The 12,583-nt window shown below is 57.6% G+C and overlaps 1 protein-coding gene across 1 annotated transcript in view; it reads left to right on the forward strand.

Moving 5' to 3' along the window:
- LOC140407617 (menin-like) overlaps positions 1-12,580 on the forward strand; it is a gene marked incomplete at its 3' end in the record, with an annotated part of 36,369 nt that extends 23,789 nt beyond the window's left edge. The window contains 2 exon segments of the mRNA XM_072494964.1: positions 2,452-2,588; positions 12,466-12,580. Of these exon segments, the coding sequence (XP_072351065.1) occupies positions 2,452-2,588; positions 12,466-12,580 (252 nt within the window).
- Between the last annotated feature and the right edge of the window lie 3 nt (positions 12,581-12,583).

Here is a 12,583-nt window from a genome sequence, read left to right on the forward strand (position 1 = left end):
ACTCCCAGTACAGGTACAGCACAGGGTTAGACACAGAGTAAAGCTCCCTTTACACTGTCCCCATCAAACACTCCCAGGACAGGTACAGCACGGGGTTAGACACAGAGTAAAGCTCCCTCTACACTGTCCCCATCAAACACTCCCAGGACAGGTACAGCACGCGGTTAGATACAGAGTAAAGCTCCCTCTACACTGTCCCATCAAACACTCCCAGGACAGGTACAGCACGGGGTTAGATACAGAGTAAAGCTCCCTCTACACTGTCCCCATCAAACACTCCCAGGACAGGGACAGCACGGGGTTAGATACAGAGTAAAGCTCCCTCTACACTGTCCCCATCAAACACTCCCAGGACAGGTACAGCACGGGGTTAGATACAGAGTAAAGCTCCCTCTACACTGTCCCCATCAAACACTCCCAGGACAGGGACAGCACGGGGTTAGATACAGAGTAACGCTCCCTCTACACTGTCCCCATCAAACTCTCCCAGGACAGGGACAGCACGGGGTTAGATACAGAGTAAAGCTCCCTCTGCACAGTCCCCATTAAACACTCCAAGGACAGGTACAGCACGGGGTTAGATACAGAGTAAAGCTCTCTCTACACTGTCCCCATCAAACACTCCCAGGACAGGTACAGCACGGGGTTAGATACAGAGTAAAGCTCCCTCTACACTGTCCCCATCAAACACTCCCAGGACAGGTACAGCACGGGGTTAGATACAGAGTAAAGCTCCCTCTACACTGCCCCCACCAAACACTCCCAGGACAGTTACAGCACAGGGTTAGATACAGAGTAAAGCTCCCTCTACACTGCCCCCATCAAACACTCCCAGGACAGGTACAGCACGGGGTTAGATACAGAGTAAAGCTCCCTCTGCACTGTCCCCATCAAACACTCCAAGGACAGGTACAGCACGGGGTTAGATACAGAGTAAAGCTCCCTTTACACTGTCCCCATCAAACACTCCCAGGACAGGTACAGCACGGGGTTAGACACAGAGTAAAGCTCCCTCTACACTGTCCCCATCAAACACTCCCAGGACAGGTACAGCACGCGGTTAGATACAGAGTAAAGCTCCCTCTACACTGTCCCATCAAACACTCCCAGGACAGGTACAGCACGGGGTTAGATACAGAGTAAAGCTCCCTCTACACTGTCCCCATCAAACACTCCCAGGACAGGGACAGCACGGGGTTAGATACAGAGTAAAGCTCCCTCTACACTGTCCCCATCAAACACTCCCAGGACAGGTACAGCACGGGGTTAGATACAGAGTAAAGCTCTCTCTACACTGTCCCCATCAAACACTCCCAGGACAGGTACAGCACGGAGTTAGATACAGAGTAAAGCTCCCGCTACACTGTCCCCATCAAACACTCCCAGGACAGGTACAGCACGGGGTTAGATACAGAGTAAAGCTCCCTCTACACTGTCCCCATCAAACACTCCCAGGACAGGTACAGCACGGGGTTAGATACAGAGTAAAGCTCCCTCTACACTGTCCCCATCAAACACTCCCAGGACAGGTACAGCACGGGGTTAGATACAGAGTAAAGCTCTCTCTACACTGTCCCCATCAAACACTCCCAGGACAGGTACAGCACGGAGTTAGATACAGAGTAAAGCTCCCGCTACACTGTCACCATCAAACACTCCCAGGACAGGTACAGCACGGGGTTAGATACAGAGTAAAGCTCCCTCTACACTGTCCCCATCAAACACTCCCAGGACAGGTACAGCACGGGGTTAGATACAGAGTAAAGCTCCCTCTACACTGTCCCCATCAAACACTCCCAGGACAGGTACAGCACGGGGTTAGATACAGAGTAAAGCTCTCTCTACACTGTCCCCATCAAACACTCCCAGGGCAGGTACAGCACGGGGTTAGATACAGAGTAAAGCTCCCTCTACACTGTCCCCATCAAACACTCCCAGGACAGGTACAGCACGGGGTTAGATACAGAGTAAAGCTCCCTCTACACTGTCCCCATCAAACACTCCCAGGACAGGTACAGCACGGGGTTAGATACAGAGTAAAGCTCCCTCTACACTGTCCCCATCAAACACTCCCAGGACAGGTACAGCACGGGGTTAGATACAGAGTAAAGCTCGCTCTGCACTGTCCCCATCAAACACTCCCAGGACAGGTACAGCACGGGGTTAGATACAGAGTAAAGCTCCCTCTACACTGTCCCCATCAAACACTCCCAGGACAGGTACAGCACGGGGTTAGATACAGAGTAAAGCTCCCTCTACACTGTCCCCATCAAACACTCCCAGGACAGGTACAGCACGGGGTTAGATACAGAGTAAAGCTCCGTCTACACTGTCCCCATCAAACACTCCCAGGACAGGTACAGCACGGGGTTAGATACAGAGTAATATTTAATCCTGCCACTCCGGATGCTGTGTCTGCCGACGTGTCAGTGTTTTGTTGATTCTCTGCAGGGTATATCGGCAGCGAAAGAGTATTACAACAACGAACATGTTTACCCCTACGTTTACCTGGCGAGCTACTACTGCCGGAACAGGAACGTGAAGGATGCTCTGGCCTCCTGGGGCGATGCAGCCACCGTCATCCAGGAGTAAGTTGTTCGTTCGCTGGCACAGATTGAAGGTGACGCCGAGGCGAGGCTGAAGCCAGCGAGTGGCTGGGATCTGGGACGTTCAGTCGGGGCTTTTGAGAGGGAAGGTTGGGACTGGCCGTGCGTATGTTGCTGACTCGGACATGGCGGAGCGAGGGGTAATTTGCACCCATCTGAGGGCAGATGGCACCTCTGACAGTGCGGCACTCCCTCAGTACTGTCCCTCTGGCAGTGCGGCACTCCCTCAGTACTGACCCTCTGACAGTGCGGCACTCCCTCAGTACTGACCCTCTGACAGTGCGGCGCTCCCTCAGTACTGACCCTCTGACAGTGCGGCGCTCCCTCAGTAGTGACCCTCTGGCAGTGCAGCACTCCCTCAGTACTGACCCTCTGACAGTGCGGCACTCCCTCAGTACTGACCCTCTGACAGTGCGGCACTCCCTCAGTACTGACCCTCTGACAGTGCGGCACTCCCTCAGTACAGACCCTCTGACAGTGCAGCGCTCCCTCAGTACTGACCCTCTGACAGTGCGGCGCTCCCTCAGTACTGACCCTCTGACAGTGCGGCACTCCCTCAGAACAGACCCTCTGACAGTGCGGCACTCCCTCAGTACTGACCCTCTGACAGTGCGACACTCCCTCAGTACTGACCCTCTGACAGTGCGGCACTCCCTCACTACTGACCCTCTGACAGTGCGGCACTCCCTCAGTACTGTCCCTCTGGCAGTGCGGCACTCCCTCAGTACTGACCCTCTGACAGTGCGGCACTCCCTCAGTACTGACCCTCAGACAGTGCGGCACTCCCTCAGTACTGACCCTCTGACAGTGCGGCACTCCCTCAGTACAGACCCTCTGACAGTGCAGCGCTCCCTCAGTACTGACCCTCTGACAGTGCGGCGCTCCCTCAGTACTGACCCTCTGACAGTGCGGCACTCCCTCAGTACAGACCCTCTGACAGTGCGGCACTCCCTCAGTACTGACCCTCTGACAGTGCGACACTCCCTCAGTACTGACCCTCTGACAGTGCGGCACTCCCTCACTACTGACCCTCTGACAGTGCGGCACTCCCTCAGCACTGACCCTCTGACAGTGCGGCGCTCCCTCAGTACTGACTCTCTGACAGTGCGGCACTCCCTCAGTACTGACCCTCTGACAGTGCGGCACTCCCTCAGTACTGACCCTCTGACAGTGCGGCACTCCCTCAGTACTGACCCTCTGACAGTGCGGCACTCCCTCAGTACTGACCCTCTGACAGTGCGGCACTCCCTCAGCACTGACCCTCTGACAGTGCGGCACACCCTCAGTACTGACCCTCTGACAGTGCGGCACTCCCTCAGTACTGACCCGCTGACAGTGCGGCACTCCCTCCGTACTGACCCTCTGACAGTGCGGCACTCCCTCAGCACTGACCCTCTGACAGTGCGGCGCTCCCTCAGTACTGACCCTCTGACAGTGCGGCACTCCCTCAGTACTGACCCTCTGACAGTGCGGCACTCCCTCAGTACTGACCCTCTGACAGTGCGGCACTCCCTCAGCACTGACCCTCTGACAGTGCGGCGCTCCCTCAGTACTGACCCTCTGACAGTGCGGCACTCCCTCAGTACTGACCCTCTGACAGTGCGGCAGTCCCTCAGTACTGACCCTCCGACAGTACGGCACTCCCTCAGTACTGACCCTCCGACAGTACGGCACTCCCTCAGTACTGACCCTCTGACAGTGCGGCACTCCCTCAGTACTGACCCTCTGACAGTGCGGCACTCCCTCAGTACTGACCCTCTGACAGTGCGGCACTCCCTCAGTACTGACCGTCTGACAGTGCGGCACTCCCTCAGTACTGACCCTCTGACAGTGCGGCACTCCCTCAGTACTGACCCTCTGACAGTGCGGCACTCCCTCAGTACTGACCCTCTGACAGTGCACCACTCCCTCAGTACTGACCCTCTGACAGTGCGGCACTCCCTCAGTACTGACCCTCTGACAGTGCAGCACTCCCTCAGCACTGACCCTCTGACAGTGCAGCACTCCCTCAGTACTGACCCTCTGACAGTGCGGTGCTCCCTCAGTACTGACCCTCTGACAGTGCGACACTCCCTCAGTACTGACCCTCTGACAGTGCGGCACTCCCTCAGCACTTACCCTCTGACAGTGCTGCACTCCCTCAGTACTGACCCTCTGACAGTGCGGCACTCCCTCAGTACTGACCCTCTGACAGTGCGGCACTCCCTCAGTACTGACCCTCTGACAGTGCGGCACTGACCCTCTGACAGTGCGGCGCTCCCTCAGTACTGACTCTCTGACAGTGCGGCACTCCCTCAGTACTGACCCTCTGACAGTGCGGCACTCCCTCAGTACTGACCCTCTGACAGTGCGGCACTCCCTCAGTACTGACCCTCTGACAGTGCGGCACTCCCTCAGCACTGACCCTCTGACAGTGCGGCACTCCCTCAGTACTGACCCTCTGACAGTGCGGCACTCCCTCAGTACTGACCCTCTGACAGTGCAGCACTCCCTCAGTACTGACCCTCTGACAGTGCAGCACTCCCTCAGCACTGACCCTCTGACAGTGCGGCACTCCCTCAGTACTGACCCTCTGACAGTGCGGCGCTCCCTCAGTACTGACCCTCTGACAGTGCGGCACTCCCTCAGTACTGACCCTCTGACAGTGCTGCACTCCCTCAGTACTGACCCTCTGACAGTGCGGCACTCCCTCAGTACTGACACTCTGACAGTGCAACACTCCCTCAGTACTGACCCTCTGACAGTGCGGCACTCCCTCAGTACTGACCCTCTGACAGTGCGGCACTCCCTCAGCACTGACCCTCTGACAGTGCTGCACTCCCTCAGTACTGACCCTCTGACAGTGCGGCACTCCCTCAGTACTGACCCTCTGACAGTGCAACACTCCCTCAGTACTGACCCTCTGACAGTGCGGCACTCCCTCAGTACTGACCCTCTGACAGTGCGGCACTCCCTCAGCACTGACCCTCTGACAGTGCGGCGCTCCCTCAGTACTGACCCTCTGACAGTGCGGCACTCCCTCAGTACTGACCCTCTGACAGTGCGGCACTCCCTCAGTACTGACCCTCTGACAGTGCGGCACTCCCTCAGTACTGACCCACTGACAGTGCGGCACTCCCTCAGTACTGACCCTCTGACAGTGCGGCACTCCCTCAGCACTGACCCTCTGACAGTGCGGCACTCCCTCAGTACTGACCCTCTGACAGTGCGGCACTCCCTCAGTACTGACCCGCTGACAGTGCGGCACTCCCTCAGTACTGACCCTCTGACAGTGCAACACTCCCTCAGTACTGACCCTCTGACAGTGCGACACTCCCTCAGTACTGACCCTCTGACAGTGCGGCACTGACCCTCTGACAGTGCGGCGCTCCCTCAGTACTGACTCTCTGACAGTGCGGCACTCCCTCAGTACTGACCCTCTGACAGTGCGGCACTCCCTCAGTACTGACCCTCTGACAGTGCGGCACTCCCTCAGTACTGACCCTCTGACAGTGCGGCACTCCCTCAGTACTGACCCTCATGATAGTGCGGCACTCCCTCAGCACTGACCCTCTGACAGTGCGGCACACCCTCGGTACTGACCCTCTGACAGTGCGGCACTCCCTCAGTACTGACCCGCTGACAGTGCGGCACTCCCTCAGTACTGACCCTCTGACAGTGCGGCACTCCCTCAGCACTGACCCTCTGACAGTGCGGCGCTCCCTCAGTACTGACCCTCTGACAGTGCGGCACTCCCTCAGTACTGACCCTCTGACAGTGCGGCGCTCTCTCAGTACTGACCCTCTGACAGTGCGGCACTCCTTCAGTACTGACCCTCTGACAGTGCGGCGCTCCCTCAGTACTGACCCTCTGACAGTGCGGCGCTCCCTCAGTACTGACCCTCTGACAGTGCGGCGTTCCCTCAGTACTGACCCTCTGACAGTGCGGCACTCCCTCAGTACTGACGATCTGACAGTGCAGCGCTCCCTCAGTACTGACCCTCTGACAGTGCGGTACTCCCTCAGTACTGACCCTCTGACAGTGCGGCACTCCCTCAGTACTGACTCTCTGACAGTGCAGCACTCCCTCAGTACTGACCCTCTGACAGTGCAGCACTCCCTCAGTACTGACCCTCTGACAGTGCGGCACTCCCTCAGTACTGACCCTCTGACAGTGCGGCACTCCCTCAGTACTGACCCTCTGACAGTGCGGCACTCCCTCAGTACTGACCCTCTGTCAGTGCGGCGCTCCCTCAGTACTGACCCTCTGACAGTGCGGCGCTCCCTCAGTACTGACCCTCTGACAGTGCGGCGCTCCCTCAGTACTGACCCTCTGACAGTGCGGCGCTCCCTCAGTACTGACTCTCTGACAGTGTGGCACTCCCTCAGTACTGACCCTCTGACAGTGCGGCACTCCCTCAGTACTGACCCTCTGACAGTGCGGCACTCCCACAGTACTGACCCTCTGACAGTGCTGCACTCCCTCAGTACTGACCCTCTGACAGTGCGGCACTCCCACAGTACTGACCCTCTGACAGTGCGGCACTCCCTCAGTACTGACCCTCTGACAGCGCGGCACTCCCTCAGTACTGACCCTCTGACAGCGCGGCACTCCCTCAGTACTGACCCTCTGACAGTGCGGCACTCCCTCAGTACTGACCCTCTGACAGTGCGGCACTCCCTCAGTACTGAACCTCTGACAGTGCGGCACTCCCTCAGTACTGTCCCTCTGACAGTGCGGCACTCCCTCAGTACTGACCCTCTGACAGTGCGGCACTCCCTCAGTACTGTCCCTCTGACAGTGCGGCACTCCCTCAGTACTGACCCTCTGACAGTGCGGCGCTCCCTCAGTGCTGACCCTCTGACAGTGCGGCGCTCCCTCAGTACTGACCCTCTGACAGTGCGGCACTCCCTCAGTACTGACCCTCTGACAGTGCGGCGCTCCCTCAGTGCTGACCCTCTGACAGTGCGGCACTCCCTCAGTACTGACCCTCTGACAGTGCGGCACTCCCTCAGTACTGACCCTCTGACAGTGCGGCACTCCCTCAGTACTGAACCTCCGACAGTGCGGCTCTCCCTCAGTACTGACCCTCTGACAGCGCGGCACTCCCTCAGTACTGACCCTCTGACAGTGCGGCACTCCCTCAGTACTGACCCTCTGACAGTGCGGCACTCCCTCAGTACTGACCCTCTGACAGTGCGGCACTCCCTCAGTACTGACCCTCTGACAGTGCGGCACTCCCTCAGTACTGACCCTCTGACAGTGCGGCACTCCCTCAGTACTGTCCCTCTGACAGTGCGGCACTCCCTCAGTACTGACCCTCTGACAGTGCGGCACTCCCTCAGTACTGACCCTCTGACAGTGCGGCGCTCCCTCAGTGCTGACCCTCTGACAGTGCGGCGCTCCCTCAGTACTGACCCTCTGACAGTGCGGCACTCCCTCAGTACTGACCCTCTGACAGTGCGGCGCTCCCTCAGTACTGACCCTCTGACAGTGCGGCGCTCCCTCAGTGCTGACCCTCTGACAGTGCGGCGCTCCCTCAGTACTGACCCTCTGACAGTGCGGCACTCCCTCAGTACTGACCCTCTGACAGTGCGGCACTCCCTCAGTACTGACCCTCTGACAGTGCGGCGCTCCCTCAGTGCTGACCCTCTGACAGTGCGGCACTCCCTCAGTACTGACCCTCTGACAGTGCGGCACTCCCTCAGTACTGACCCTCTGACAGTGCGGCACTCCCTCAGTACTGACCAGCCAGCTGCGAGGCACTCCCTCAGTACTGACCCTCTGTCAGTGCGGCACTCCCTCAGTACTGACCCTCTGACAGTGCGGCACTCCCTCAGTACTGACCCTCTGACAGTGCGGCACTCCCTCAGTACTGACCCTCTGACAGTGCGGCACTCCCTCAGTACTGACCCTCTGACAGTGCAGCACTCCCTCAGTACTGACCCTCTGACAGTGCGGCACTCACTCAGTACTGACCCTCTGACAGTGCGGCACTCCCTCAGTACTGACCCTCTGACAGTGCGGCACTCCCTCTGTACTGACCCTCTGACAATGCGGCACTCCCTCAGTACTGACCCTCTGACAGTGCGGCACTCCCTCAGTACTGACCCTCTGATAGTGCGGCACTCCCTCAGTACTGACCAGCCAGCTGCGAGGCACTCCCTCTGCGAAAATCTCTGGAGTTTGGCTTGAATTCGGAGCACCTTGACCTCCGCCGTGGAGTGCGAGTGGATGAGCCACAGCCATCACCCTCTCCTGCGGGCCTGAGCTGTGTGCCATCCTTTCCCCCTGTGGGGTCCTATTCTAAAGGACGATCGCCGTCAATCCTCAGCACACGTGTACTCCGCCTGGTGTTTTACAGGCACCTCCACCCCAATGTTTCTGTCGCGCTCTGCAGCAAACGACCCCCTGCTCACCACTTAACATTGAATTTTAAAAAATATATATTTTTAAATTCTACATTGTCACATTTACCTTCAAAGATTTACACCCCACCCACAAACAGTAAACGGTAACAAATACAAAATCAATCCCCTTAACAACACCAATGATCCCATCCTCCCACCACCCCAAACAAGGGCCCACCTGTCCATATTGGTATCCAACAAACCAAACCCTCCCACGGTGGAAACAAAAAACAAAGGAGAAAAAGAAAAAGGAGTCCGGGACCGCCCACGGCCACCATCGACCTCTCGAGTCCACTCCCCCTTCCCCCCCCCCCCCCCCCTACCCTCAACGCCATGCAGCCTCTGAAAGAGTACCCTACATGATACCCAAGAGTCGTACACCCCCCCCCCCCCCCCCCGGTAGCGGGATCCCCTTCTACCTCCGCCCCCGTGGGCTTCTACCAGGCTTGGCACCCCTTCGTCCAAGCCCCACCACTGCCCGGGTGATCCTCTCTCTCTCTCTCACCGGTGGATTCGCTACCACCTGTGCCTGCTTTACCTGAGCAGCGCCCCCAAGAGAGAGAGGAAAGGAAAACTGCTGCCCACCTGTACCTGGCAGCCTTTCCTGAGTGAGCGGGTTCGAAGCACCCAGCGATTTCCCACCGTTCTCGACACCGGATTTATGGTAAGGAGTATTTTAATAGAGTGACTTGGCTAGAGCTCGTTGGTGAGGGATTGAAGGAATTGAGACAGAGTCCAATTCAAAATCCAAACACATGTATTTATTAATTGCCAAGATCAACCATCACCAAATACAGAAAACACACAATTATCTTATACTTTAATGACTATTACTATGGAAGGAATACCATCGCAGCACAACGTAAAACTTACAGACACAATTTTAGCAATCTTTTAAAAGGACAAAATAGGAGCATTCACCCCCTTTCCCCAAAGCCTCAACCACTAAACTAGTCCCGGGAGCTTCGCAAGCTGCTGCGGGATACTTACAATCCAAGGCTGATGTTGTGGGAGCGGAGAGTTCAGCACGAGCAGAAGATCCTAAGAGAGCGAATGGCCGTTTGACCACCATTTTATAGTTCAAAATCCAAGTTTTTCTCCGCTCCAGTCCAGCTTCTTTTGTGTGAGCATGTAAGTTAGCATTTCAAAGTTCCCGCAGGTCCCGCCCCTTCTCCTGATAGGTCCAGGTAGCTAGCTCCAGTCTCCGGGCAGTTTCCCTCCAGGTTAAACTGCTTCCTGCCGCTCCATTGTCCTGGGAGATCGCGGTCTTCCACACCTCGTTAAGAAGATGGGATTTTCGAGTCTGCCATTCGCTCAAGATTGCTGCCATTATGACCTGATTATGCTGATGGGTTTTTCAGCTCCGATGGAGACAAGGTCATTATCATATGTAAGGAGTTCTTACCAACACATTGTTTCTTGGCTGGGGGAGTTTCAGGGCTATTAGCATTTCCATTGGGCCCTTTGCTGATCCAGTTAGTGCTGTCTGTCTACTGATGAGTTGTAAGTCCAGGGGGGGTTGCTGCAAACATTCCTTTCACACTCACAGACAGCCCTGCAAGCCAAGCTTGTTGGGAAAAATTTGGCCAAGAAAGGTGTCCATTTTACAGTTTCTGAGGTTATAGTCCGGTTTCGCAGTTCAAGGGACCAGGGGTTGCCCGAGATTCTTACACTCCCCAAGTCTCCAGCTCCTCCCGTCCACTGCCTCTTGTAAAACTCCTCCCCCAACCTCGGTTCCTTCCCCCCCAACTTTCCACCCCGGCTAGACCACTCGGACCCTGTTCTGCCGGGCTCCGGTGGCCACAGCCCCTCCCCCCACCTCACTCCCGTTCGCTGGCCGGCTTAAACCGGCCAGCGTGGAGGCCCCCGCCCTGGTCCCTTTCCCACTTGCCCGGCCCTAGGAAAGCCCAGGGATCCCCCTTTTAGCACACAAACCCCGCCTATCCACCTACACCCCAAAGAACCCTCATTTTGAGTGAGAGTCCCGTCCCCTCCCTTGTCCAAATATATACAACATTGGCTCCTTTAGCCTCTACACCCGCGCGCAGTGATACAAAAAAATAAGAAAATACAGACATGAGGTTACATCGGCACATGGCCATTCCTCAATTTGTCAGTTCTGCCACAGTCCTTCTGCCTTCGCAAACTCCTCCGCTGCTTCCGCCGTCCCAAAATAAAAGTCCCTGAGCTTGTAAGTCACCCTCAGCTTCGCTGGATATACAATGCCGCACCGCACCTTGCTAATGTACAGTGCCCTCTTCACCTGGTTGAAGGCAGCCCGCCTCCTTGCCAGCTCCACCGTAAAGTCCTGGTATACATGTATACCAGCTCCAGCCCACTGCACCCACCCGCTTCTGCTTGGCCCAGCTCAGGACCTTCTCCTTCACCCTGTACCTCCGGAAGCACAGAGTCACTGCCCTTGGCGGCTCACTCGCCTTTGGTACAGGCCTCCACGACCGATGAGCCCGATCCAGTTCATATCGGGAGGGGTCCTACCCCTCCCCCAATAGTTTCGCCAGCATCGCGGCAAAATACTCAGTCGGCTTCGGTCCTTCAACTCCTTCGGGCAGCCCCACGACCCTCAAATTCTGTCGCCTGGATCTGTTTTCCAGATCTTCCATTTTTCCTCACAGATCCTTGTTCGTGTCCATCACCTTCCGCGTCTCTTGTCACCCCCTCACGGACCGTTTTCCACTTCGCCGACCGGATTTCCAGCGCCTGCAGTCGAGTCTTTTCGCTTGAAGGCCGCTCCCTCGGCCCGGGGGGGGTGGGGGGGGGGGGGGTGTCCTGCTCGGTTGTGCTCCCCATGGCGCCATTTGTGAATGTTTTCACCTTCGAGCCTGTAACCCTGCACTCTCTCTCTCCCCTCTCTCTCTCCCTCTCTCTCTCCCTCTTTCTCCCCTCTCTCTCTCTCCCTCTCTCTTCCCCCTCTCTCTTCCCCTCTCTCTCCCCTCTCTCTTCCCCCTCTCTCTTCCCCCTCCCCCCCTCCCCTCCCCTCCCCTCCCCCCCTCCCCTCCCCCTCCCTCTCCCTCTCCCTCCCTCCCTCTCCCCCTCCCCCCCTCCCCTCCCCCTCCCTCTCCCTCTCCCCCTCCCTCTCCCCCTCCCTCTCCCCCTCCCTCTCCCCCTCCCTCTCCCCCTCCCCCCTCCCCCTCCCCTCCCCCTCCCTCTCCCTCTCCCTCTCCCCTCCCTCTCCCCCTCCCCCTCCCCTCCCCCCTCTCCTCCCCCTCCCTCTCCCTCCCCCTCTCTCTCTCCCTCTCTCTCTCCCTCTCTCTCCCTCCCTCTCTCTCTCTCCCTCTCTCTCTCCCTCTCTCTTCCCCCTCTCTCTTCCCCTCTCTCTCCCCCTCTCTCCCCTCTCTCTTCCCCCTCTCTCTTCCCCCTCCCCCTCCCCCTCCCTCTCCCTCTCCCTCTCCCTCTCCCCCTCCCTCTCCCCCTCCCCCTCCCCCCTCCCCCTCCCCCTCCCCCTCTCCCAGTTATAATTACTGCCGTGAGGATGAGGAGATTTACAAGGAGTTCTTTGACATCGCCAACGACATCATCCCCAACCTCATCAAGGAGATGGCCAGCATGGCGGAGGCCTCTGAGGAACAA

Source organism: Scyliorhinus torazame, unplaced genomic scaffold (assembly GCF_047496885.1).
Source record: "Scyliorhinus torazame isolate Kashiwa2021f unplaced genomic scaffold, sScyTor2.1 scaffold_1656, whole genome shotgun sequence".
NCBI classification, from domain to species: domain Eukaryota; kingdom Metazoa; phylum Chordata; class Chondrichthyes; order Carcharhiniformes; family Scyliorhinidae; genus Scyliorhinus; species Scyliorhinus torazame.